Source organism: Vulpes vulpes, chromosome 5 (assembly GCF_048418805.1).
Source record: "Vulpes vulpes isolate BD-2025 chromosome 5, VulVul3, whole genome shotgun sequence".
Taxonomy (NCBI): domain Eukaryota; kingdom Metazoa; phylum Chordata; class Mammalia; order Carnivora; family Canidae; genus Vulpes; species Vulpes vulpes.
Window position 1 is genome coordinate 29,801,238 of NC_132784.1, and position 26,445 is coordinate 29,827,682.

At 33.9% G+C, this 26,445-nt stretch overlaps 1 protein-coding gene across 16 annotated transcripts in view; it reads right to left on the reverse strand.

Annotated features, from left to right (window-relative positions):
* ORC4 (origin recognition complex subunit 4) overlaps nt 1-26,445 on the reverse strand; it is an 85,991-nt gene that overhangs the window by 42,160 nt on the left and 17,386 nt on the right. For 14 of the 16 annotated variants that reach the window (XM_072757719.1, XM_026008004.2, XM_072757718.1 and 11 more), the window contains 3 exons: nt 9,672-9,745; nt 6,884-6,960; nt 6,021-6,111 (listed from right to left, as the gene is read on the reverse strand). In XM_072757719.1, the coding sequence (XP_072613820.1) occupies nt 6,021-6,111; nt 6,884-6,960; nt 9,672-9,728 (225 nt within the window). In that variant the 5' untranslated portion in view covers nt 9,729-9,745. The remainder of the gene's footprint in view (nt 1-6,020; nt 6,112-6,883; nt 6,961-9,671; nt 9,746-26,445) is intronic. The other 2 variants (XM_072757724.1, XM_026008006.2) reach the window with 1 other exon arrangement.

Genomic DNA, 26,445 nt, shown 5'->3' on the forward strand with positions numbered 1-26,445 from the left:
ATTGTAGAAAATCCCAAAGAATTGACAAATTTTTAGAACCAATAATCAATTAAACCAAGATTGCAAGATACAAGACAATACACAAAAGTAATTTGCATATATATATAAGCAATGAACACTTGGAATCTGAAATTTGAAACATAGTACTATTCACATTAGAATCAAAAATATTTACATGTGTAGGTACAAACCTAATGAAATATATAAGATTTATAAGAGGAAAACCACAAAACTCCGAGGAAATACCTAAGTAAATGGAAAGATAAATGGAAAGATAGCCCATGTTCATGAATGTCAAAAATTCAATACAGTTAAAGAAACCAATTTTTACAGTGTGATCTATAGATTGAAACTACAAATTAGCTCAAAAATTTCCAGTACTTGGAAATTAATATATTAATTCTAAAGTTAATACAAAAAGGGAAAGTACCCAGAATAGCCAAAACAATATTGTAGAAGCACACAAAGAAGCCTGACACTGCCCAATTTTAAGACTTACTATAAAGTTACACTAATCAAGACAGGCAGAAATAGATGGACACAAATACAATTAACTGACATCTGAAAAAGAAGTGAAGGTAGTTCAAAGAAGAAAAGATAGCCTTGTCAACAAATTCTAACACAATTTAAACATTCATATAAAAAAAAAAAAAGAAAAAGAATCTAGACACAGATTTCAAAGATTTCAAATTTTTTTTTACACCTTTCAAAGAAATTAATTCAAAATCAATCACCAAACCAAATGTAAAACACAAAACCAAAAATCTTCTAGAAGGAAACATAGGAGAAAACCTACATCTTGGGCTTAGTGATTAAGTCTTAGATTTAATACCAAAGTCACAATCCATGGCTGATAAACTGAACTTTTTTTAAAATGAAAAAAAAACTGGGTGCACCTGGGTGCCTTAGTCAGGTAAGCATCTGTCTTTGGCTCAGGTCATGATCTCAGGGTCCTGAGATTGAGCCCCGTGTAGGGATCCTGCTCAGCGAAGAGTCTGCTTCTCCCTCTCCCCCTAACCCTTTCCTCTTGGCTTGTGTGCATACACACACTCTCTCTCTCAAATAAATAAAATCTTTAAAAAAAAATGAAAAAAATGCTTGCCAAGAAAAGGATTAATAGAATTAAAAGACAAACCGCAGATTCGAAGAACGTATTTGCAAAACACATATCCAAAATATACAAATTACTCTTAAAATATATCAATAAGAAACAAATCAACAGTTCAAAAATGGTCATAAAATACCAAAGATAGATGAAAATAAGCATATGAAAAATTACTTATTATACATAATTAGAGGACTGTAAATACAAACAGCATTGAGATTCCACCACCTCTCAACTGCAATAGCTGAAGTTAAAAACACTGAGAATACTGAGTGCTAATGAAGATGCACATGGTGAAAAAAGCAAACGGTTCAGTTACTTTGGAAGACAGATCAGTAGCTTCTTATAAAGCTAACCATGGTCTTAGCATATGATCCAGCAATTGGTGCTCGTAAGTTATTTACCCAATTAAGTTGAAGACTATGTCCACATATACAAGTCTTTATAATAGCTTTATTCACAACTGCCAAAAATTGGAACCAAGATTTCCTTTAATAGGTGAATGCATCAACAATGCTACATTCATACACTGTATTATTATTAAGCAAATAAAAGAAATGAGACTGTCAAGCCATGAAATGACATAAAGAAATCTTAAACTCATATGACAAATGGAAGAAGTCAATCTGAAAAGGCTATATATTTTATGATTCAAACTATGTAACATTCTGGAAAAGGCAAAACTTATGGGGGACAATAAAATAATTAGTGATTGCCAAGGGTTGCAGGTTATGAGTAGATATGAGATATGAGTAGATATGAGATGAGTAGATAAAGCACAGGGGATTTTTAGGGTGGTAGAATTATTTTGTATGACACTGTAATGGTGGATACATGACATTATGCATTTATTAAAACCCACATAACTGTACATTACAAAAAGTGAACCTTTATGAAAACCATGGGATTTTAGTTAATAAAAACATACTAAAATTGATTCATCAATTTAACAAATGTACTATACTTGGGGAAGATGTTAATAACAGGGGAAGTTGTATGTATGTGCATGGGGGAGTGGTTATAATAGGGGGGACTCTCTTTTATGCTTAATTTTCCTGGTAAAAATAGATCTATTTTAGCCAATTTACTAATGAAATGGAGTATAGTTTTAATTTGTACTTAAACATCTTTGTAAGTGTTTACTAACTCTATTTCCTTTTTTTCTGAACCTTCTCCATCTGCTTAGGGACAAATTTCCAAGATGAAGTTCAGAATAAATTCAGGCATTAGCTGCTCAAGTTATATTTTTAGGCTTGACACTTTGACATACACATCACTACGATTCAACTTCTCTGTTGTAATGCCACTTTGTTTCAAGAGGCATAGTTTAGGATAGAACAGGTCCAATGTACTGATTCCTAGAGTTCATTTTCTCAGAGTATCACTATGAGTTTCCTGAAAAATTAAAGCACTATCTAAAAATGTTTTCCTTTCTTCTTTTAAAAAATATTTATTTGAGAGAGACACAGAGATAGAGAAAGAGATAGAGAGAGCACAAGCAGAGAGGAGAGGGAGAGGCAGGCTTCCTGCCTGGCAGGGAGTCTGACTTGGGGCTTGATCCCAGAAATCCAAGATCATGACTTGAGCCGAAGGCATACGTCTAACCTACTGAGCTACTCAGGTGTCCCTAAAAATGTTTTTCAAACATTTGTATGATGATATATTTTCCAAAGATCATAAAATAATGAAGATTGAAAAAAAATTATCTTGTACTGGAAAAAGATCTAAATTCATATTAAGGAGTTTCTTTTTAAAGATTCTATTTATTCATGAGACATACACAGAGAAGCAGAGACGCAGGCTGAGGGAGAAACGGGCTCCCTGCAGGGAGCACAACTGCAGGACTCGATTCTGGAACTCCAGGATCATGCCCTGAGCCAAAGGCAGACGCTCAACCACTGAGCCACCCAGGTGTCCCATATTAAGGGCGTTTACAAAGTATCAGTTTTTATGACCTAAGGTTAGATATTAGTCTGTCATATTCATACTAAGACAAAGAAAATCTGTAAGTATCTAGACAGGGAAAAATCACAGAAACACAAGCTCAAAACAAGTTAGCTGTTGTCGCCAGTGAAATTCACCAAATACTGGTTAACTTGGCTTCTAGTCACGTAGGCAGAATACACTTGTTTACTCTCTTGAAATTAGGTGTGACCATGTGACACTTTGGCCAGTGAACTATAGGAAGATGCGCTCTGTATCACCTCCCGGTACGAAATCCAACAAGAGTGTGTGTCCATTGTCCATGTTTCATCATGGTCCCTTTTCCTGCATCAGCACTTGCTGCATGACCTTGCACTTTTATGTTTTAGAGGTGGCTACTTCCCTTAAACCTTATAAACCAAATCCTGCCAACTACAAACTTTTCTTTGGGGCTTCCTCACCTCTCTTGGCCTTCAAAGAATTGAACAGAATTACAGCCTTGCTCTGGATTAGGCACTGGCTTAAGGGAATGCGTAGGCCACTAAAACTCTCTCCGTATCAGCAATATGGTTGTTTTACCTTCTTATCATTGGTGAGTTCACTGGAGTAGCACTTTTAATTTTCTTCAAGAACTTTTCCTTTACATTCACAGCTTGGCTGTTTGGTCTAAGGGGCCTAGCCCTCAGTCTATCTTGGCTTTTGACAGGCCCACCTCACTAAACTCATTCATCTCTAGCTTTTGATTTAAAGTGAGACATGCAGGACTCTCCCTTTCACTTGAACACCTGGCGGCCATTCCGGTTATTATTTGGCCTCATGTCATTATTCTTGTATCTTAGAGAATAAGTAGGCCTGAGGAAAGGGAGAGAGATGGGAGAGTGGAAGGCAGTGGAGCAATCAGAACAAACACATTTACCCATTAAGTTTGCCATCTTATACAGGCTTGGCTCCTGGCACCCCAAATCAATTATAATAGTAACATCAAAGATCACTGATCACAGATCACCATGACAAATATAATAATGGAAATACCTAAAATATTGTGAAAGTTACCAAAATGTGACATAGAGACAAAACAAGCAAATGCTGTTGGAAAAAATGGTGCCTGCATACTTGCTCAACAAAGGACTGCCAAAAATCTTTGTTTAAAAAAAAAAACAAACCACACACACACACACACACACACACACACACACACACACGCAGTTATCTGCAAAGTGCAACAAAGCAAAGCAAAATGAAGTATGCCTGCACAAACTAATAAAAATATGATATTTTTCTTCCCTTTTTTTCTGGACTACAGACAAATGTTTCTTTTCACAGATGCATAATAATCTATTATGTGGATTAACTGATCAGTATTCTGTTGATGGCCATTTATGTTGTTTCTCTCTTTCACTATTTAAAAATGGTGTTGCAATGAGTAACTATATATACATCATTTCACAAGTATAAATTCCTAGGAAGGGTTGCTGAATCAAAGGGCATATTACTTTGTAATGTGGTTAAATACTGTCTCTTATTCTAGTTATGTCAATTTATACTACCCACAGGAACACGTGTCTAATTCCCTGTAAGTTTACAATCTTAATGTTATCAATTCTATAGGTATGTCAACCTGGTAGACAAATTTACTAATGTTTTTAACAGATTTGTATTTAATTTTCTGTGACATTTCTGTACATATCCTTTCCTCAGTGTTTCTACTGTTAATAATATTATTGTTAAAAATTTAAAACATTCTACAGCTAAAAAGCATAGCAGTCACATGGTTTACTGTCAAAACCACCCAAACAGTACTGAAGTCAAACATAAAGGAAAATCTTACTAAAGAACTCAAGAATAAAGAAATAGTGGTAGTATAAAATGATGAGCATAAGCACTGAACAAAATTAAATACAGTCAAAACAAAAATTATTATAAACGGGAAAATTCTTCAAAGATTAAAAAAGAAATTATAGATATATATTCTCACTGGAAATGGGTGATTACAGTAAAACCCTTGTTTCCTCACCTTACATAATATACAGTCAACATTTATTACTTTAAAAACAATCATTTCTTTTTTTACTTTTTAAAGATTTTATTTATTTATTCATGAGAGAGACAGAGAGAGAGAGGCAGAGAAACAGGCAGGGAGAAAAGCAGTCTCCATGCAGGGAGCCTGATGTGGGATTCGATCTCGGGACTCCAGGATCATGCCCTGGGCTGAAGGCAGGTGCTTAACCGCTGAGCCATCCAAGGCATCGCAAAAAACAATCTTATTTCTAATTAACATAACTTTATCTAATAAATAATTTTACTTCTGCAAATAATTTTTAAAAAGTATGTTAGTGAGAAATCTAAATTCATTGCATGTAATATAGCAGAAAAGAGCTTTTACATAGCACAAGTACTGAAAATTGATAGTAATATGCAAGAGTATCTTTTTGAGATAACTAAGCAAGATAAAGAGGGAAAGTAGAAAAGAATTCTAGAACATGTAATCGTACATACAAAAAAATTACTTGAGTTAGGGTTGAACAATAAACAATAAAACAATGAGGGGGAAAAAAGAATGCATCGTATGACAGTTACCTAATTTATAAATAGAAATAATGCTTACCTTGCAGGGTTAGGGTAAGAAATAAATGATAACACAAATAAAAAGCATAAGGTAAGGTACAGAACATAGATGAAAGGCACCAAGAACGTGCTCAAAAAATGCTAATTTGTTTTTTTCTACTGGCAATCACAAACTCTTCACAGACAAAGGCCATGATGGAAAAAACATCAATTGAAAATCTGTTACTGTGGGGAAAAACAAGGTATAAAAGTTATGCTCAACTCAAATATATCACCCTAAGTTTTAAGGCTTTGCATGTCTTCGATGATTTAAAAGAAAAAAAGCAAACTTAACAAAATAATGAAAATAATAAAAAATATTTTCAGTACTGTCTCTTAGAATCAAGGCACGCCTACAGAAACAAGGATATACCAGAAATCAATTTACCATGGTCTTTCCTGATCCTCGTGGTCCAATAATGAGAACAGAGTTACTTTCTCCATAGATAGCAGTTCTTTTTAGCAGCTCAATTAAGTGTCTGAAATGACATAAATAAGCCAAAATTTAAAAAGGAAGCTGGAATAATTTGTAAGATAATACTATTTAAAAGTTGAATTTGAGTAGGCACAGGAAACAGGCATTCCCTTTTTCTCTTTGGGCGCTTAACTTATGCTCCAAATTGTCCTACACAGAAAAACACAGAAGAGAGGGTGGGTCAAAATGAATTTTCTGGAAACCTAAAGAGGAAACCAAGTAAGTTTGTAATATCCTGGCTTTATGATGGTATGGGACAAGAGACAACAGTAGTAAGTCTTGGGACCTTTCACTCTGCAGCTGGCTGTCCAATATTAGGTGCAAAAAACTCAGAATTTTCTCCATAATACCAGATGGCAGGAGCAACACAAGATTGAAAGGTAAGGAGCTTTTTCATTATCTGCTCTCGCTTTATAATATTGAGTTTCTATTAAAAAGAAAAGATTTTTTTTTTATTCCTATAAAAATGTCAACCTTATTCAGATAAAAATGCGTGTAATATAAAAATCCATGTAATACAATTTTTGCGGGACGCCTGGGTAGCTCAGCGGTTTAGCACCTGCCTTCGGCCCAGGACATCATCCTGGAGTCCTGGGATCAAGTCCCACGTCAGGCTCCCTGCATGGAGCCTGCTTCTCCCTCTGCCTGTGTCTCTGCCTCTCTCTCTCTTTCAAGAATAATAAAATCTTAAAAATCAAAATAAAAAGATAATTTTTGCAAAACCTAAGGACATCTTTAAATAGATTTATAGCAGACAAAGGGATAGCTAAACTTACTTGTATTGTACTTGTACTCCAAATAAGTTACTCTGTGGGCTCTGATGACAAAATCTTTCCCGTAAAATTCTTTGTACCTGATAAAAACAAAGTGAATAAATATAAATGAAAATGTTACACATGAAAATAAAAAAATGAATGAGAATATACTTTTGTAACAATTAGAATTAGGTATTAATGAGCCTATTCAAACCTCCCTAAATAACTTGTCTTTAAGAGTTCTGGTACCATTTTCATGAATTGTAAAATTAATGGTTCTTTTTACCTATCTCAAATCCCAGAGGAAGAGTGAGAATTTACTTGTATGGTTCAACAAGAGAAATAATTACTTACTTTAGCCACACTGGCAATTTGAAGGTTGGTTTATTGCAATGTGAATAAATGAATACTTTACTTTGTATGTAACATCTAAGCCACGGAACAAGAACAGGAGAGAATCTAATAATGTAATCTCATCTAATAATAATGCTCATGAACCATACCTCAATCTCTAGAGACCAAACAAATCTAAACCGGCTTAGCTCAAGCCCTATTTATCTGCATCTGTCATAAAAGTCGAGATTCTAAGAAAATAAGTTTAAAAGTTCATATAGTTACTGAGGACCTATTAGAAGGAGAGCATGTTACTACTAAAGAGCATGATCCATGCCTAAAGAAACATTAGAAATAAACAGGAGAGGGATCCCTGGGTGGCGCAGCAGTTTAGTGCCTGCCTTTGGCCCAGGGTGTGATCCTGGAGACCCAGGATCGAATCCCACGTCGGGCTCCTGGTGCATGGAGCCTGCTTCTCTCTCTGCCTATGTCTCTGCCTCTCTCTCTCTCTGACCATCATAAATAAATAAAAAAATTAAAAAAATAAAATAAAAAAAGAAATAAACAGGAAAGAAATAACACACTGGAAAAAAGTAGTAATTCAGCATTTAAGGAAATACTCGAGTACATGGAAGAAATTAGATTCAGCTCTATCTATAAATTGAGGAATCACTGGAATGAATTAAAAAAAAAATTCTTGGAAGAACCTAAATTTTGAATTTGCCTTAGAATAAGGCCTTATACTGAGTTGTAAAACATTGTCAGATAATCTAGCACAATCTTTAAAAAGACCATTAAAAGCATTCCTTTTCTGCATCTGCTAATACAGAAATCTTCCAAAGACAAAAACCTTAGGATGCTATTTCAGATTTGGTCCCATCAACAGAAACAAGAAGTTTCCAAGATTATATGCTTCTCTCAGACTGACAGCATGGGACTGATCTTTCATGTATCAAAGATAAAATCTGAGTTTTGTTTATATGTACCAGAAGCTAAGCAAAGCAAATTATTCACTGGAGATAAAATAATCCTAATTACCTTTATTTAAGAAGGGGAAAGAATAAGAGAAGTGAGGCCAGAAGAGCCAATTATTTGATTTTAAAATTAGTTTTGAAATCTTAATTTTTTTGGTCTCTAAAATAGAGACAATAATGATTTTCTGGTAGGCCTATTCTCAAGATTAAATAAGGCAACTGACTGGAACATAAGTATTGTATAAACTAAAAACACTTAAATGAGCATATATAATCATGTAATAATTATAATACTAATCATAATATGTATTCCTCTACCTAGATAAGATCATTAGAAATCAAAAAGATAAACCACAGTCCTTTTCTTTTTTAAACTTCATTGAAGTCTAATAAAAAGGAATAAAATCTAAGGGATAAAGTGAAGTGAAGCTATAGAAAACAGTGAAAGGTTCAAAAATCTCAAAGTGATCTGAGACGAAGGTTAAACAGGTGTGCATGTGTATAGAAATTAATCAACCTGCTTGTGAAAGATTTATGTCCTTTATTTGGAAGTAAATTACACTTCAGCTAAAAATTTTTCATGAAACAGAGTTAAACATTTTCTTTCAAAAAACAAAAAAAAAAGTAAGGTCTTACATGAAGGCATGCCAATCAATAACACACATTTAATTTTGATGAGAAAAAACTATAGTTCTGGTCAAGTCAGATAACAGAAATGCCAGAACAGTTATTATATCCATGCCCTACTTTATTCCTTAAGATATATAGATATAAATATAGATGTGTGTTTAACTTGGAATATAGTATGGACTTAAAATAATATTAAATATTCATAATAAAAACACTCATCATACTAGAAAAAAAGGCCAACATCTTCAACCTGATAAAGGACGTCAAAAAAACCTATAGCTAACATCCCATCAATGGTGAAAGACAATGTATTTCCCCAAAATAAAAAACAAAACAATACTGTTCTTGTCATTGTTCTCAATATCATACTGAAAGTTCTAGCCATGGTAATTAGACAATAAAAAAAAAAATTAAAGTCAACCAGACTGAAAAGGAAGTTAAACTATATTTGCAGATGACATGCTCATATATAAAAAACTAAAGAATAAACTAAACATATTAGAACTACTAAGTCTGGCAAGGCTGCAGGATACAAGATTAATATATAAAAATCAATTGCATTTAGACACATAACAAAAAGCAATTCCATTTATAACAGCATCACAAGAAATAAAATAGGAATATATTTAAAAAAGGAAGTACAGAACTCTGAAGTAAACTGAAATTAGAACACATTTGGAAAGACAGGAGTAAAGTTAGGGTTCCAACTGTCTAGAGACTTACAAAGAATGAAAGTAGAGTAAGACGTTCTCTCCCTGAGAATGGAAAGGGTGATTCTTCGTGTTAAGGGGAGAATTCAAATTAAGATGACTATTTCTCTGATCAGCTTTGCATGGTAACAGACTTTGAGGTTAACGAAAATGCATACTAACCTGTGAAAGGTACTCTGCATGTATTACGTTGTTACTCTTTGATTTACGACTGCTCATTTTAATACACTGAAATCCTTAAAAAACAAAAATGCATGAATATAATACATTACTGGTTTATAAAGAGATTATTTAAGAATTTACTATTACAGAATCAAAAACACAAATTTTAAAACATGACAATGTCCAATTTCGCAAATTTCAAAAACTCTCAGCTGAATCTCTTGTGGTAATCATTTCACAGCATATGTAAATCAATCATGCTGTATATGTTCAATTTATACATTACTGTATGTTAATTATTTCTTACTAAAACTGAAAAAAACTCAACAGTTCTTGTCTAAGTGTAGGCTTTGACATTCCAATACGACACAGTATATGGTTCTTAGAGACAACTAATTCCTACCTTTCCTCTCAACCCAATATTCACATTCCCTTCCTTAACTTAAAAAAAACAAACAAAAAAAACAAAAAACTTGTATGCTTCTTTTATACAGAATGTTTCTCTCCTCATCCATTCCATAGGATCGTCACCTTCCAGAAAGCCTTCGCTTCCTTTCCTTTCTTTCTTTAAAATTTTATTCATTTGACCGGGGGGGGGGGGGGGGGCACAAGCAGGCAGGCAGGGGGAGAGGGAGCAGCAGACTCCCTGCTCAGCGAGCCTGACATGGAGTTCATCAGTCCCAGGACTCTGAGATGACCTGCCTTCGGGCTGAGCCATTCAGGTGCCCCAAGCCTTCACTTTCTTGCTTTACTCATCAAACATACATAATCACTAGAGAGTAGGTAAAATGCCTCTTCTGTGAACATCCATTTAATTGCTTAAATTTCTCCTCATCCATAATCAAATTACATTTAAAAAGACTGTTCACTTAAATGTCAGTATCCTCAAACTAAGTACATTTTAAAATTCTGAGCATTTAACATACATCCAAATAAAATCAGCAATGATAACATTAATGAAAACATGTAATAATAAAAAAAGAGAACTTTTAAAAAATCCTTCTTCAAAAAATAAAATCCTTCTTCAAGGCAGTATATTCACAGATAAATATCTCTGGCTAAAAATCTAATTTTCTTAGCACTGATTTCCAATAGCAATCCTTTACTAGTTTGGTAATAAGAACCTAAGTAGTGTTTACTTATATACCAGGAATTGTTAAAAGTGCTTTGCATTTAACTCATTTAATAACTTAATGACTCATATTTATTAATTTTACATACTGACAATTAGATGCCAACCCCTCGGATGCTGTTTTATTCTTTTCTGGAAAGCTAACAGGATAGCATCTGAGCAAGGCCTTGACAGACAGCAAGGAAATCTGTCTCCCCCTTACTATATAACCCATGTAGCCAGGGCCTAAACTCCGTAGGGCTTCTGGCTCCAAGCTCCCAAATTGGAAACTCAAGAACAGAGTAGTCAATTGTTGTTTTATCACATAAGAATACTTTTTCTTAGAAGAAGAGCAGTCTTCTCAGCTGCCCTAGGGCACACCTTCTAGCAGCCTAATACCTATGCAAGGCACTCTGAGAATCTTCACACTAATTATTTTTACTTTATTCTGCTTATTTTATTATTTTTTTCCTTAAACAAGAGCTGCATGTATAGAGCATGCAGCAACCTTTCAGCAACATGAAATGATATCCTCATTGTGGCTTAAAACACCTCTGACGTAAAAAAGGTCTAATAAATCAACATCTGACCTAACAAAAAGTCAATTATTGTTGGACAAAGAGCGTCAAGTATTTGTATCTTTTATAATTGACTGACAGCTTGCTAATAACACATTAAAAATGATTAGGAATATATTCTCCTTTCTGGAATTAGGGTAGTATATTTCATCTTTTATTTGCTGCTTTCAATAAAGACTTGAGGTTTAAGAGGAATATTTCAAATGAAGATTAAAATTACTAGTCAATATGTATGCTTTTACTTCTAACACAATTTGCCATGATTGTAATACTTTCCTTACTTATTTCAAACTTAAAGTTACTAGATGCATTTAGCATGTCTGAAAATTTCGGCACTATAGACTTAAATGTTTTACTGAATAGATGAAGAGGTTTTCACTTTTTATTTTTTTTATTTTATTTTTTTAAATTTTTATTTATTTATGATAGGCACACAGTGAGAGAGAGAGAGGCAGAGACACAGGCAGAGGGAGAAGCAGGCTCCATGCACCGGGAGCCCGACGTGGGATTCGATCCCGGGTCTCCAGGATCGCGCCCTGGGCCAAAGGCAGGCGCCAAACCGCTGCGCCACCCAGGGATCCCCGGTTTTCACTTTTTAAATTAAACCAGAAAAAAGTAAAAGCATGGGAAGTGAAGATGAAGACACCAGAATTTTTCTAGAAATTTTGTTTATCTTAGAAAGTCACAAGTGATGAAATTAAAAATATTATTCAACTCAGAACTGTAAGAAGTCCAGAAAAAAAAATTCTATATAAAATTTAAGATAAATGCAATTTCCTAAAGAGCCAAAGAAAAGTAGAATTAAGACAAATGAGACTAAGACTGATGGTAATACTGTGTCCTCAAGAACTTTGTTACTAACTACTAGCAGGACCAAGATTTGGGTTCTGGTTTTGTGGTGTCCCTTTACAAATTAACTTTCCTAAGTCCCAGTTTTCTTCTCTGCAAAATCTGAAATAAAACTATTATCTAATTCAAAGAATATTGTGGGGGTTAAATTAAATGGTTTACCTGATACGCCATGCTATCAAATCCCACGCACAGTGACACAATACCCTTACTAAATTACCACATTACACTAGAGAGAAGAACCAAGAGGAGGATGGGGGAAGAGGAGGAAGCAAGAACACAGAATCTTGTTCTAAACAATTTCTTTGACAGTACTTCTTTGACGCAATAAATACAAAGTGCAAATTCAACTAAGGCACTGTAGTATCATGAAAGCATACTTCAGTGGCATACATTCACTGAGTTTTCCCTCAATATAAAAAATGCTGGTTTGAATACTAGTAATAAAAAGAAATTATGGGTAGATCAATCTATAGTTACATGGATCTCAAAGACCTCAAGTCAGTAATGGTTAAGAAGCCACTCTGAAAAGCAGTATGCGAGTTCCTCAAGAAGTTAAAATTAGAGCTACCCTACAACCCAGCAATTGCACTGCTAGGTATTTACCCCAAAGATACAAATGTAGTGAAGTGATATGAAGGGGCACATGCACCCCAATGTTTATAATAGCAATGTCCAGAATAGCCAGACTATGGAAAGAGCCAAGATGTCCACTGACAGACGAATGAATAAAGATGACGTGGTATATAATGGAATATTACTAAGCAACCACAAAGGATGAATACTTACAATTTACATTAATATGATGGAACTGAAGGTATTATGCTGAGCTTAGAAATAAGTCAATCAGAAAGACAATAATCATATGATTTCACTCATATGTGGAATATAAGAAACAGCAAACAGGATCAAAGAGGAAGAAAGGGAAAACTGAATGGGAAGAAATCAGAGAGGGAGACAAACTACGAGAAATTCTTAACTCTGGGAAACAAATTGAGAGTTGCTAGAGAGGAGATGGGTGGAGGATGGGGTAACTGGGTGTAGGGCATTACAGAGTGCATGTGATATTACATGCAACTGATGAATTACTAATCTCTATATCTAAAACTAATAATGTACTGTATGTATATAAACCTGAACTTAAATTAGAAACAAAAACCAGGGCAGCCCCGGTGGCGCAGCGGTTTAGCGCTGCCTGCAGCGCAGGGCGTGATCCTGGAGACCCTGGATCGAGTTCTGCGTCAGGCTCCCTGCATGGAGCCTGCTTCTCTCTGCCTCTCTATGAATAAATAAATAAAATCTTTAAAATAAAAAAATAAAATAAAATAAAATAAAATAAAATAAAATAAAATAAAATAAATAAAAAATAAAAACAAAAACCCAAACCAAACCAAAACAAGATAATGATTGCTGGGCAGCATCCCCAGAGCTTCTGATTTAATAAGTTTAGAGTAGCACTTCAAAGTTTGCATTTCTGATAAGTTCCCAGAACCATACTTCATGGTAAATGAACAAATAAGCTAGAAGGCTTCCTATTAGAAAAATAGATAACAGACCATAAGCCCAAGTGGAAAAAGTTAAAGTTTTTCTTCCAGTTACTGAAAAGAAATAAAGGTTTTGTCCTATCATCTGATAATTCAGAGAGCCTCAGAGGATATTCACATAAACTCTTTAAGCAAAAAAGTGAAATATAGAAACAAACACTTGCTTGGATGTTGTATATTTATGTCATCCCCTGATTAATATAAAACAAAACAATACAAAACAACCTTCTTTCCTGCAAAGAACTAAATTATTTTGACAAATATGTTTTAATAGCATAGAAAACAATGTTTTTAGTTTTTGATTAATCAGTATTTCTTGGGAAAAATTAAAATCCCTAGACTAAAAAAAAAATTAAGCAAAAATAAAAATTAGTACCTAAAAAATACTTTAAAAAGTAGTTAGCAACCCATTACCAGTCTCAGACTGGTATCAAACAACATGAGAGGCACCTAGTATAAAAACAAACAAACAAAAAAGGATGTGCTTGATTCAGAAGAGAGGGCAAACATTTGCTCTGATAAAGCCAGCTAAATAATGGTGCTAACTGAAGATTACAGCCTCACAGTTCCAATTACAAGATGAAAAAAGCACTAATGGTGTAGCAGTTGGATAGGCTGTGTCAGTTACTATGATGCCAAGTGGGTGGTAGGTGGCAAAGAGCAAGTAGTTTTTACGAAGACATAAGCAAAAAGGATGAATGATCATAAAAATAAATCCCAGGGCAACAGACTTGACTCTTCTGGGGTAGAAACCCTACTATATATTATTATTGTAATACGTAGAGGTGGAAAAAAAACTGGATTAGTGTTACAGAACATGCCTGTAGGGCTCTTGGTAATGACAAAAAGGTTCTTTTTTTAAAAAACCTGAGCAACTTAGGTCTGTGTTAGTTTGACCACTTCCCTGGACATAGATCTCCTGAGCATTAAGTGTCACATTTGAGATCATTATAGCTGTAGTGAAAACAAAATGGAGAAGTTCATTGTTAATATCCACACAAGAAAGATACTTTTCTTTCCCAAAGGCCAGATGCTATGAACACTGCCCAGAAAGAGATGACTGCACCAAAATCTAGGCTGCTCATCATAGAGATCCTATTAAGAGCAGTAAAAGAAAAAAAAAAAGAAAAACAAAAACCCTATCTTTTCTAGAAAACCCTATCTTTTCTTTTTACTTAATGTTTCAATGCATTGGTCTTGGTGAATACATATGTAACCTAGTAAACTACCTGCTTTTATTTATTATATGTGTTTATGTAAGAGTGAAAGTTGACTCCAAATTATATAACCTTTTCTTTATATATTACCACCAGACCAAATGGTTCAGAATACAAAATGGAAATGACTACTTATTTTTTAACCATACAGGGACAATCAACATGGATAGACTCCTAGGATAATCCCTCAAGTCAGATTTATTTTTTTTAATTGAACTAGAGTTTGCATATAATGTTACCTTAGTTCCAAATGTAAAATATAATGATTTAATAACTCTAAACATTATGCTCTGCCCACAAGAGTAGCTACCACCATCTGTCACCACACAACACTATGACAATACCATTGAGTATACTCATCTGTGACTTATACATTCCATAACCGGAAGCCTATACCTCCTATACCCCTTTACCCATTTGTCCATCCTCCCACCATCCCCTTCCCCTCTGGCAACCATCAGTTTGTTTTCTGTATTTCTCAGTCTGTTCCTATATTTTTGTTGTTGTTGTTATTTACTTATTTGTTTTGTTTTTCAGATCCTACATGTAAGTAAAATAATTTGGTATTTGTCTTTCTCAGATTTCACTTAGTATAACGCCCTCTAGGTCTATGTTTTTTTTTTTTAATATTTTTTTTAATTTTTATTTATTTATGATAGTCACAGAGAGAGGCAGAGACACAGGCAGAGGGAGAAGCAGGCTCCAGGCACCGGGAGCCCGACGTGGGATTCGATCCCGGGTCTCCAGGATCGCGCCCTGGGCCAAAGGCAGGCGCCAAACCGCTGCGCCACCCAGGGATCCCATAGGTCTATGTTTTTGCAAATAACAAGATCTCATTTTTTTTTTATAGCCGAGTAATACTCCATTGTATATATACCATTAATCTGAACAAAAAAGTCAGATTGTTTTTAAATCTAGCGAATTGACCAAATATCTCTCAGCTTGTTGATTAGCAACAGCATATAACATCTACATTGTAACATAAAACCTGATTTTGAATTCAGTCTTAAAGGACCCAGAATTATCACATCTTCTGAAGGCACAGATTATGACACCTGCTTTGTATAACCACCAGCTAGAGCTGAAGCTGCTCAATAAATTACTGAATTGATTTAATAAATATTTGAAAGTAAAAAACATACTGCTTCATCAAAATAATACTGTTGTTTTAAGTCCTTTCATGTCACAAATTTTAGGCACTCATCTTGTCAGCTGTGTAAACTAGATATAAATTTTTTGGTAATATAATTATATGGGGATAACATTCCATGACTAATTTGGCCCAAGAAAATAGTAAGATGGCTATGCAACGTATATTTGGCATATTCTCCAATTTCCATGTGTATATGTGTGAATTTCTGCATGCATATGTGTATGGGTAACACATATGTGTATCTATGTATACATATAAAGGAGTTTATGGCTTCAATTTCAGAGAGTGCTTAAAGGAATATGTATTTACCATATTAAACACAAATTGTCACTGGGAATGACATTACAAATAAAATAGAAGATAATACAACCTAAAAAAGGATTAAATATTTAAATGTATACGTGCCTCCCTGTATTTTAATGAGAAAACCAAGTAGCACAAGCTGATAAGGATTATCAATCAATTCAATTTAACAAATGTTTAGTGAATCAGTATGTATTATAAGGCTGTAGGAAAACCACTATAAGAGAAATGAGTATTAAAGCTGGTCTCTATTCTCAAAAAGCTTAAAATCTGATTGGAATAAGATATATGAACATAAAAATAGAAAAGGCAGTAAGAGTATAAAACAAGGGGTAAACTCACAAATTTAGTAAAGGAAAAGACCTTAAAGAACATATAGTCTGCTTTTTTTATAAGAGTAGAAATTGAGCAGAGATATTTTTTAAAACCTGCCAAGATCATACAACTTATATATAAGCAGCAGTTGTTACCTCTAATGACACTCAAAGCAGCGTTCTGTTAAAGTGGCAAGAAAAAAAAAAAAACTGTAAACATCAAAAAGAGCCATCAAAATCACTAGGCTTTTCTCTAAGTGGATAAAAATATCAGATGAATGCATTCTTAAAGAAAATTCCTAGTATCCCAGATGTTCAAGGCCGACAATCTAGTTTTTTTTTCCAAATGTGCACCTGTATAGTTCAATAAACATGTGCATTTTTATTTATTTTTTTAAAAGATTTTATTTATTCCTGAGAGACACAGAGAGAAGCGGAGACATAAAGGGAGAAGCAGACTCCTCACAGGGAGCCAGATGTGGGATTCGATCTCTGGATATGGATCACACCCTGAGCCAAAGGCAGATGCCCAACCGCTGAGCCAGCCACCCAGGCGTTCCCTAAACGTGTATTTTTAAATTAAGTAACTTTTTTTAACATCAGAAAGTAAAGTGTTTATTATATAAACTTTGGAAAGCCAATAAGGAGTCATGTGGATAAGGATCTTGAGCAAAATGAAATCAGAGATCCCTATCCTTGCAGTATCTATAAAACACACAAACAATTAAAAAGAAAGGCCCTAAGGGCATTATGGGAAGATGGATTATGGAAAGTAGGAAGCACCAGGAATCTCCACTAGAAAGCAACTGTACAGAACAGAATCTGACATAACTATTTTGGAACTCTAGAGTCTATTTAAGGTTTGTAATATCCAGAGAAAGGCTTGGAAAGCATATTGCCATTAATTTTGGTTAATTTCAGCTCTTTGCTGAGTAACAGCTATCCATCCCCCACTACTGAGCCCAGTGGGAGGCAGCTAGGAACCTGTTACTGGAGTTCTTGCACACAGCTTGTGGTCATAGAATGGGTAAAAGGAATCCTAAGGCCCAAACGTCAGAGATTTGTGTTGATGGTGATCTCTCATCTCAGAGAAATAGACAGGTTGCCATCATTATTCCATTTCCTCTTATTGTTGGAAGTCCCTCTTCCTTCTGAAAAAGACCTTCCACGGGATTTAAAAGGCCAGTGCCACTTTTCTCTCCAGTGTTTACTTTTTATTTTTGAGATAGAGTGCTTGTTTGCTGGAGTGCAGAGGCAGGGGTGGGGCTGCAGTGGAGGGGTCAGAGGTAGAAAGAGAATCTTATGCAGTATCCATACCAAGTGTTGAGACCAACATGGGGCTCCATCTCACGACCTGAGCTGAAACCAAGAGTTGGATACTTAACCAACTGAATCCCCCATGTGTCCCTACTATTCCTCTTTTCTGGGAGCCAGAGATTAAAGATTAGGACATTCAAAAAAAAAAAAAAAACTGCATAAAATCGGGGAATTAGAAAGTCATGATGCATGCCCAGGGAAAGGTACAGGGTTACAGGGACTTGAAAGACCTTAGTTTTATCCCTTAAACTGATCTTTGGCACAGGGGCACACTACAACAATTTAAAATGTAAAATAATAGAGACAAAAAAAGCAGCAAACCCTGCTGAAGGGAGAAATCTGATTTTCAAAGCTACTAAATTATTAGTTTCAAATGACAGTTTGTAAATAGAAAATACCAAGACATACAAAAGTATGCCCCTAATCTTCATGTTGTTCAGGGGCCCACAACACTTCTATTTCAAGAGAAGAGTCTGTTAAGTGACAAAGTTAAGGAAAAAAAAAATTCAAGAGGTCTATACTATAGTAATGTGAACAGACACTGTAACACTGTAAACCAAAGAAAGCATTTACAAGAGAAAACAAGTGAGAATGTGTCCTATTTACTTAGTTTTCAAAGCTGTCCAAGTAGGTCAAAGGTACAACAAAAGAATTTTTCCTGCCCTGCAGATGAACAAGCTCCAAGCTAATTGGTGCAAAATAATCCTCAGGTAAAACCAGTACTTACAGATTTTTACTTAAAATACTTACCTAAAAAATTAAAATTACATTAAGCTTAGATAATATTTAATACATACACTGACATTAACATCTTCACTTGATCTGTGTTAGCAAGTCATGTCATGTCACTAACAGCAATCTAGGAAACCTAAGAATGGGAGTTAAGTAAGAGATAGGTTAAAAGGGACACCACAGGGCATCCTGGTGGCTCAGCAGTTTAGCGCCTGCCTTCAGCCCAGGGCCTGATCTTGGAGACCAGGGACTGAGTCCCACGTTGGGCTCCCTGCATGGGGCCTGCTTCTCCCTCTGCCTGTGTCTCTGCCTCTCTCTGTGTCTGTCATGAATAAATAAGTAAAATCTTAAAAAAAAAAAGGGGGGGGGGGACACCACATGGTTATTCATGTTGAGCTCATTACTACACAACATAGGTATATGAGCTCACTTGGGTAGAATTAATGAAGCCAGCTAAATTGATGTACTTAAAGATACTATGATGTTTTAAATGAAAGTGAAACAATTCAAACATTCCAAAAAAAACCTGTGATCTTTCCTGGAATGAAAAGTGCGGCCTATCAAAAGCATATTGCTAAATAAATAAATAAATAGATAGATAGATAAAAAAAAAATACATACATACATAAAGTAAAAAAGTACGGCCTAGCATATTGCTTAGCCAAAAATAAAAATAAAAAATAATAAAGTAAAAAAAACTTTACATAGAATCTTAAAAATAGAGATAGGAAAGAAATGGATTTTTGAAAGAAACTTGTGCTATGGAGAAAGCATTTTGAAAACCCTTTTATTTCTGATATTGTGGCTGAAGATGGTGTATTATCTGTAAAAAACTGTCATACATAGGCATTAAAAACACATAAAGAGAACTAACATGTATTCCTATGAAGTGCATAAAAAGGATTTATGTCCATCTGTTAAAAACATAACTTTTCAATCAGTTTGGAAAAACAAAATTTCATGAGAAAAGATGAAATTTAGTAGAATTCCTACAAACTGTGTAAAACTGGTGGATAGGATTGAAAATGAAAAACGTACAAATTATTTTTTTTTTCAACCCTCTTTTGGACAAAACCCTAAAGTTCCAGCAGAGAGGAGTATGACTTTATGACATGAACTCTTAGTAAAATAAGATAAAATAAAATAAAGTAAAATAAAAAGATTTCTCTATGATGATGACTAAAGAAAACACTAAAAATAATAATACTATCACCAATCTTTGTTTAAGTAAAAGCAAAAATAAAAATTTCATTATCGTTTACTTAGTGTCTAACTCAGTATGGCTGACATTTTTCAAAGAACATTAAGAATGGACAAAAATGTTAGAACTTTGCCTCTCCAGTTAGAAAAATGTTCTTGATTGGATAAACAAATAATGTAAAATGAAAGACACTTTAGGAGAAATCTGTGGGTAGTTTCCTCGTTTTGTTATTGTTCTTTGAGATGAAACTGAGTAAAGAATATATTTGAGCTATTTTTCAGCCAGGCAGAATTAGTTTCCACACTTATCTCTTGCCAGCTGGAGTGTTTGTAGCAAGGAAAGGATTAAAATATAATTAAAAGAAAGGCTGAAGGTGGGACAAATAAGGGACAAACAGGTATAAATTCCAGGTATACTGACAAGCAAACATATTCTTAGTACTTCTTTAAAGGATCAGGTGAAAATGTTGTCTATAAAATTAAGTGGGTTTAGTTAAGGTGGGGCACAGTCTCTGGTAAGATGTTTCCCTGAGCTCCTCCTCACAGCTGAAGAGTAATCTCAAATAATTGTTTTGCATGTGATTTCTAGATAAAGCTGTCCACAGTAGAATTATTAGTTACTCCTGACAACTTTATATATTTTTTTCTTTCCGTTTGTTCCCAGTGAATATAGAGGGGAAACAATTTACTCAAGAAATCACTCAAATCAAACGAATCCAAAGTTTAACTATCTTTAGTCTAATTATATAACGACATGTCTAATATTTTATATTTAACATTCAAAACTGACCAAATAATTCATACTGAAATGTCTGCAATTTTCCAGAAAAGCCATGTTCTCTCTTATTTCTTAGTTTTCAATTCTATATACCAATGTGCCTGGAACCACATATACATATGGAGACATACCCATACACCTAATACATGTATATACATGCATACGTACATACATATATGTGCAAAGATACGTACACATATAAATTTTTTAGCAAATGTATTTACTTTGTAAAGTACCTATTAGAATCCTGACATTAATGAATATGCTCCCAGAGTTGTTTCTAAGAACACCAGTGGATCAATAGTCAACAAAATAAGTGAACACTATCAGTGGGAAAATCGTTAACTTTAATGACACAAAATCTTCAGGTAAAAAAGGAATTTATAAGTTACTACAACATTTATGACTATTAACCATGAAACATCGTATGTAAGTATCAATTTTGTATTAGTGTAAAATAAAAACTTTTTAAAAATACACCTTTAAAATCTATTCACTTCTGAATTATATAGGCTAATGAAAGAAACACACATTTGCAAATAATCTAGAAATCCTTTCAGCTTTTGAAATCTATTATATCATTCTACTGGCACTGACTTATAACTACATCTTAAATGTCACACAAACCAACAGTACCCGATTTTCTCTGAGCACATGGAATCTGACTAGAAATATGCTGAATAAGAAGAGGAATGAAGCTTGTGAACCAAAGCTAATGTGTTTACTTGGATGAATAAACAGTATAAAGGCAACAAAGACCTGAATCAATGAAACATCATTTTTTGGATGAAGGAAGGTATCATAATAGGACTTAATATTTAAGACCTAGGCACTAAAGTCAGTAAGAAGAGAACACATGTATATACTTTTTTTTAAAAAAAAAAACATGAGTATACCTTATACTCTTAAAGTATAGTATTGTACAGTATTGTACTTGCAAGAGCAATTACTCCAGGGTGCATGTTCCTTTAAAAAGAATAATAAATAGCATCCTCCCCACTATTTAGTTTTTTTTCCCTTTGACATGCTCACAGTTGAATTTATGCAAATATAAATATGATATGCTACAACCCCAGTGAACCAATTAGCAAATGTTAATTAAACTACTTCTAGAAGGAAAAAATTGAAAACAACACTGTCTTAGACAGAAACCACTTGAGAATCCCTAGAAATTATCCCATGTAAACTCGAAATCTTATAATTTACCCTAAAAACTTTAAGAACAGTTTGTTGTTTCTAATGAGACTCTTCAGCTTATGCACAAAGCATAAGGAAACCATATCCCTACAATATGAGTACTAGGGCCCAAGATTATATTCTTCCATTGTGTCTGCTAATGAATATACAGCCCCTATCCCTCAGCATGCTTAGATAACTGCCATGACAGTTGAAAAATCTCAGTTTAAACATTTATACTGTAGTAAGATCTCTACAAGTAATTGGATTTTTTAAAAAAGAGTACACCAAAAAAGTATTTTTTTTGCTATAAAAAGACAGCTTAGAATTTTTTCTTACACAACGTTGTACAATACAGAGGAAAACTTCATCTTTTTGAGACTCCAAACCAGAATTTTCAGTAACTTACATTATTCTTTGTACTGCAAAATAGCTGTTCATCATGATGACTTTAAGACAATATCCAAAGTGTCTTCATAGAAGTTATAGACTCACTTATTTTTAGCAAGATCATCAAACATAACTCCCTCATTCTCACATATGAAAACGTCGAGCACAAATTTACTCAGAAATCCAGTTATAGTCAGAGATTGAGGTTTAAGCACTCAAGTGTAATATATCTATCCTTTTTCTGCAAGCCACCCCCACTCAACTAAGGTTAAACTGATGATCAATTGTGAACAGATAGGTTCAAATATACTGTTTCCTTTATTCTTATGTAAACACCATTCTCTGTTCTGGAAAAATTGCTATTCTTTGACTACTCTTTACCTCAATTGATTCTTTGAGGTAAAGAGAACAACAATAAAAACCACCAGCATTGAAACAAAACTCCCAACAATAAACAAAAGTACACAACACCTAGAAAAAAAAATACAGGCCTTTGGACTTTATTCTATGCACCTGACATAACCTTTGTTAATAAAACTAGAAAAGAGCAGAAAATATAGATATATGGCTCACACAGAATTCATAAACAGAATCAATGATTCTGGATCAAATATTAGCTAATAGCCTAATAAATAAAAGATAAACTACCTTTTAGAAAGCTGTAATAAGCTTTTAGAAAGCTTCAATTTATAATAGAATAGGTATCAAAATAAAACCAAGACTATATCCCCTCTTACTACTAATAATATTATTCTAGAGAAATCAAGCACCAATAAAAAAAATCCCACTAGCATAATTTTATGTGGTTTTTATATATGAAAGGAGTTTTAAACTTTTTTCTTCAAAACAAAGTGAAACTGAAAGATTCCTTCAATCTGTAAAATGCTAAATTTTAGTTCTCCAAACTCATTTCAGCCATTGGAACATGTTTATATATACATTGTTAAACTACATATGCTTACTAATGAAAATACATCTATTTCTCAATAAGAGATTATTGTTTGGCCAAGTATCTGTAACGAGCTCTTATTTCAGTGACTAACTGTAGCATCCTATAATTGTGTTAATATAGTGAACTAATAAATAAAAAGTTCCATTACTTAACAACCACTTTCCTAATTAACTACCATAAATGGGAAAATCAGTAAGTGATATTCTGAGGTTAATACAAAATCACTTAATGATAGAAAAAACAATCCAACCAGCAGATATAATAATTGTAAATATTTATGCACCCAACATAGGAGTATCTAAATATATAAAACAATTAATAACAGATGAAGAAGAAATTAACAGGACTATGACTTAGATGGACCTAACAGATATATACAGAACATTCCCGCCCAAACCAGCAAAATATACATTATTTTCAAGTGCATGTGGACTTTTCTCCAGAATAGATCATGATAGGCTACAAAACAAGTTTCAGTTCAAATATTAAAATCATGTCATGTATCTTTTCCAATCACAACAGAATGACAAATCAATCACAAGAAAATTTCTGGAGAATACAGAGGCAAAATAACATGCCACTTAACAGTTAATGGATAAATAAAAAAAAAATTAAAGAATAAAAAACACAGGGAGACAAAACAAAACACAATATCCAAACTTTGGGATGCAGCAAAAACTGTTATAAGAGGGAAGATTGTAGCAATACAGACTTATCTAAAGAAGCAAGAAAAATCTTAAAACAATCTAACCTTACACCTAAAAGAGCTAGAAAATGAACAGAAGCCCATAGCCAGGAGAAGAAAGGAAATAATGAAGATCTGAGCACAATAATGGAAATAAAGACTAAAAACACAATATATCAATGAAACCAGGAGGTGGTCCTTTGAAAAGATCAATAATACTGACAAGTCTTTAGCCACTCATCCAAAAAAGGAGAGGACTCAAGTAAAGTCAGAAATGAAGAGGTAACAGTCAACATCAAAGATGTAAAAAAGATTGTAAGAGATTATGGAAAACTATATGCCAACAAATTGGACCACCTAAAAGAAATGGATAAATTCCTACAAACATAATGTACCAAAACTGAATCAGGATGAAAAACAATCTGAACAGATAATTTACTAGCAATGAAGTAGAGTAAGTAAACCAAAAAACTCCCAAGAAGCAAAAGTCCAAAACCAGGGACACCTGGATGGCTCAGTCAGTTGGGCATCCAACTCCCGGTTTTGGCTAAGGTCATGATCTTAAGGTCATTAGATTGAGCCCCACGTCAGGCTTCACACTCAGCAAGGAGTCTGCTTGGGATTCTCTCTGTCCCTCTCCTGCTCACACATGAATGCTTTATCTCTGAAGTAAATAAAATATTAAAAAAAAAAAAAAAAAAGTTCAAGACCAGATAGCTTCAGAGGTAAATCCTACCAAATATTTAAAGAGTTAACACCCATTTTTCTCAAACTATTCCAAAAAACAGAAGAAGGATAACTTCCAAATTCATTCTTTGAGGCTGGCATTATTACCTTGATATTAAAACCAAATAAACACTATAAAAAAAGAAAACTACAAACTGGTATCTCTGATGAACAATTACAAAAAACTTCAACAAAATAATAGCAAACCCAATCCAACAATACATTAAACAGATCATTCACCAGGACCAGGTGGAATTTATTTCAGGGATGCAAGGGTGGTTTCAGTGTTTGCAAACCGATCAACATAATACATCCCATTAACAAGAGAAAAAATATAAACCCTATGATCATCTCAGTAGATTTAGAAAAATCGCTTAACAAAAGTAACACATCCATTCGTGATAAAAACTCTCGACAAAGTAAGTTTTGATGAAACATATCTCAACATGATAAAGGCCATATATGAAAAACACACATCAAACAATGGGTAAAAACTGAGAGCTCTTCCTCTAAGGTCAGGAACAAGACAAGGATGTCCACTCTAACCAATCTTATTCAGCACAGTACTAGAAGTCCTAGCCACAGTAATCAGTTGTGGAAAATAAATAAAAGGCATTCAAAGTGGTAAGGGTAAGTAAAACTCATTATTTGTAGATGACCTGGCATTACATATACAAAATCCTGGCGGGGGGGGGAAGAAAAAGAAAACCCTGAACACCCCACCCAAACTACTAGAATAGATAAATGAATCCAGTAAAGTCGCAGAATACAAAAAGCAACATACAAAAAATCTGTTGCACTTCTATACACTAATAATGAAAGTGCAAGAAAGAGAAATCAGGAAAAACAGTCCTACTTACAATTAAAACAGGATGAATAAAATACTTGGGAGTAAAGTTAAGAAAGTGAAAGACCTGTATGTGGAAAAACATAACACATTGAGGAAAGAAATCGAAGACAATACAAATTAAAAGATATTCTATACTCCTGGACTATACGAACTAATATTGTTAAGTGTGCATACTACCCAAAGTGCTCTACAGATTGAATGCAAATCCCTACCAAAACTAGCACTGTTCACAAAACTAGAATAACACTAAAACTTGTACGGAATCACAAAAGATCCTGAATAGCTAAATCAACGTTGAGAAAGAAGATATTACAATCCCAGATTTCAAGATATACTACAAAGCTATAGAATCCAAACGGTATGATACCGGCACAAACATAGACAAAAGATCAACAAAATAGAAAGTCTAGAAATACACCCATGCTTTTAGAGTACATTATTCTATGACAAAGCTAACAACAGTATACAAAAGGGAAAAATGGTACTGGGAAAACTGGACAACTACATGAAAAGACTGGACCACTGGACCACTTTGTTATACCGTATACAAAAATAAACTCATAATAAAGATTTAAAGGGAAATCTGAAACCATAAAACTAAAAGAAAACATAGGCAGTAATTTTTGACATTGGCCACAGAAACATTTTTCTAGATGTCTCCTCTGGCAAGGTAAATAAAAGCAAAATGGGACTAATGGGACTACACTGAAATATAAAGCTTTTGTACAGCCAAGAAAACTATCAACAAAACTAAATGGAAGATGATATCTGCAAATGATATATTGGATAAAAGATTAATATCCAAAATATATAAAGAACTTACCCAACTCAACACCAAAAAACCACAATCCAGTTAAAAAGTAGGCAGATCTGAGTAGTCATTTTCCCCAGACATACAG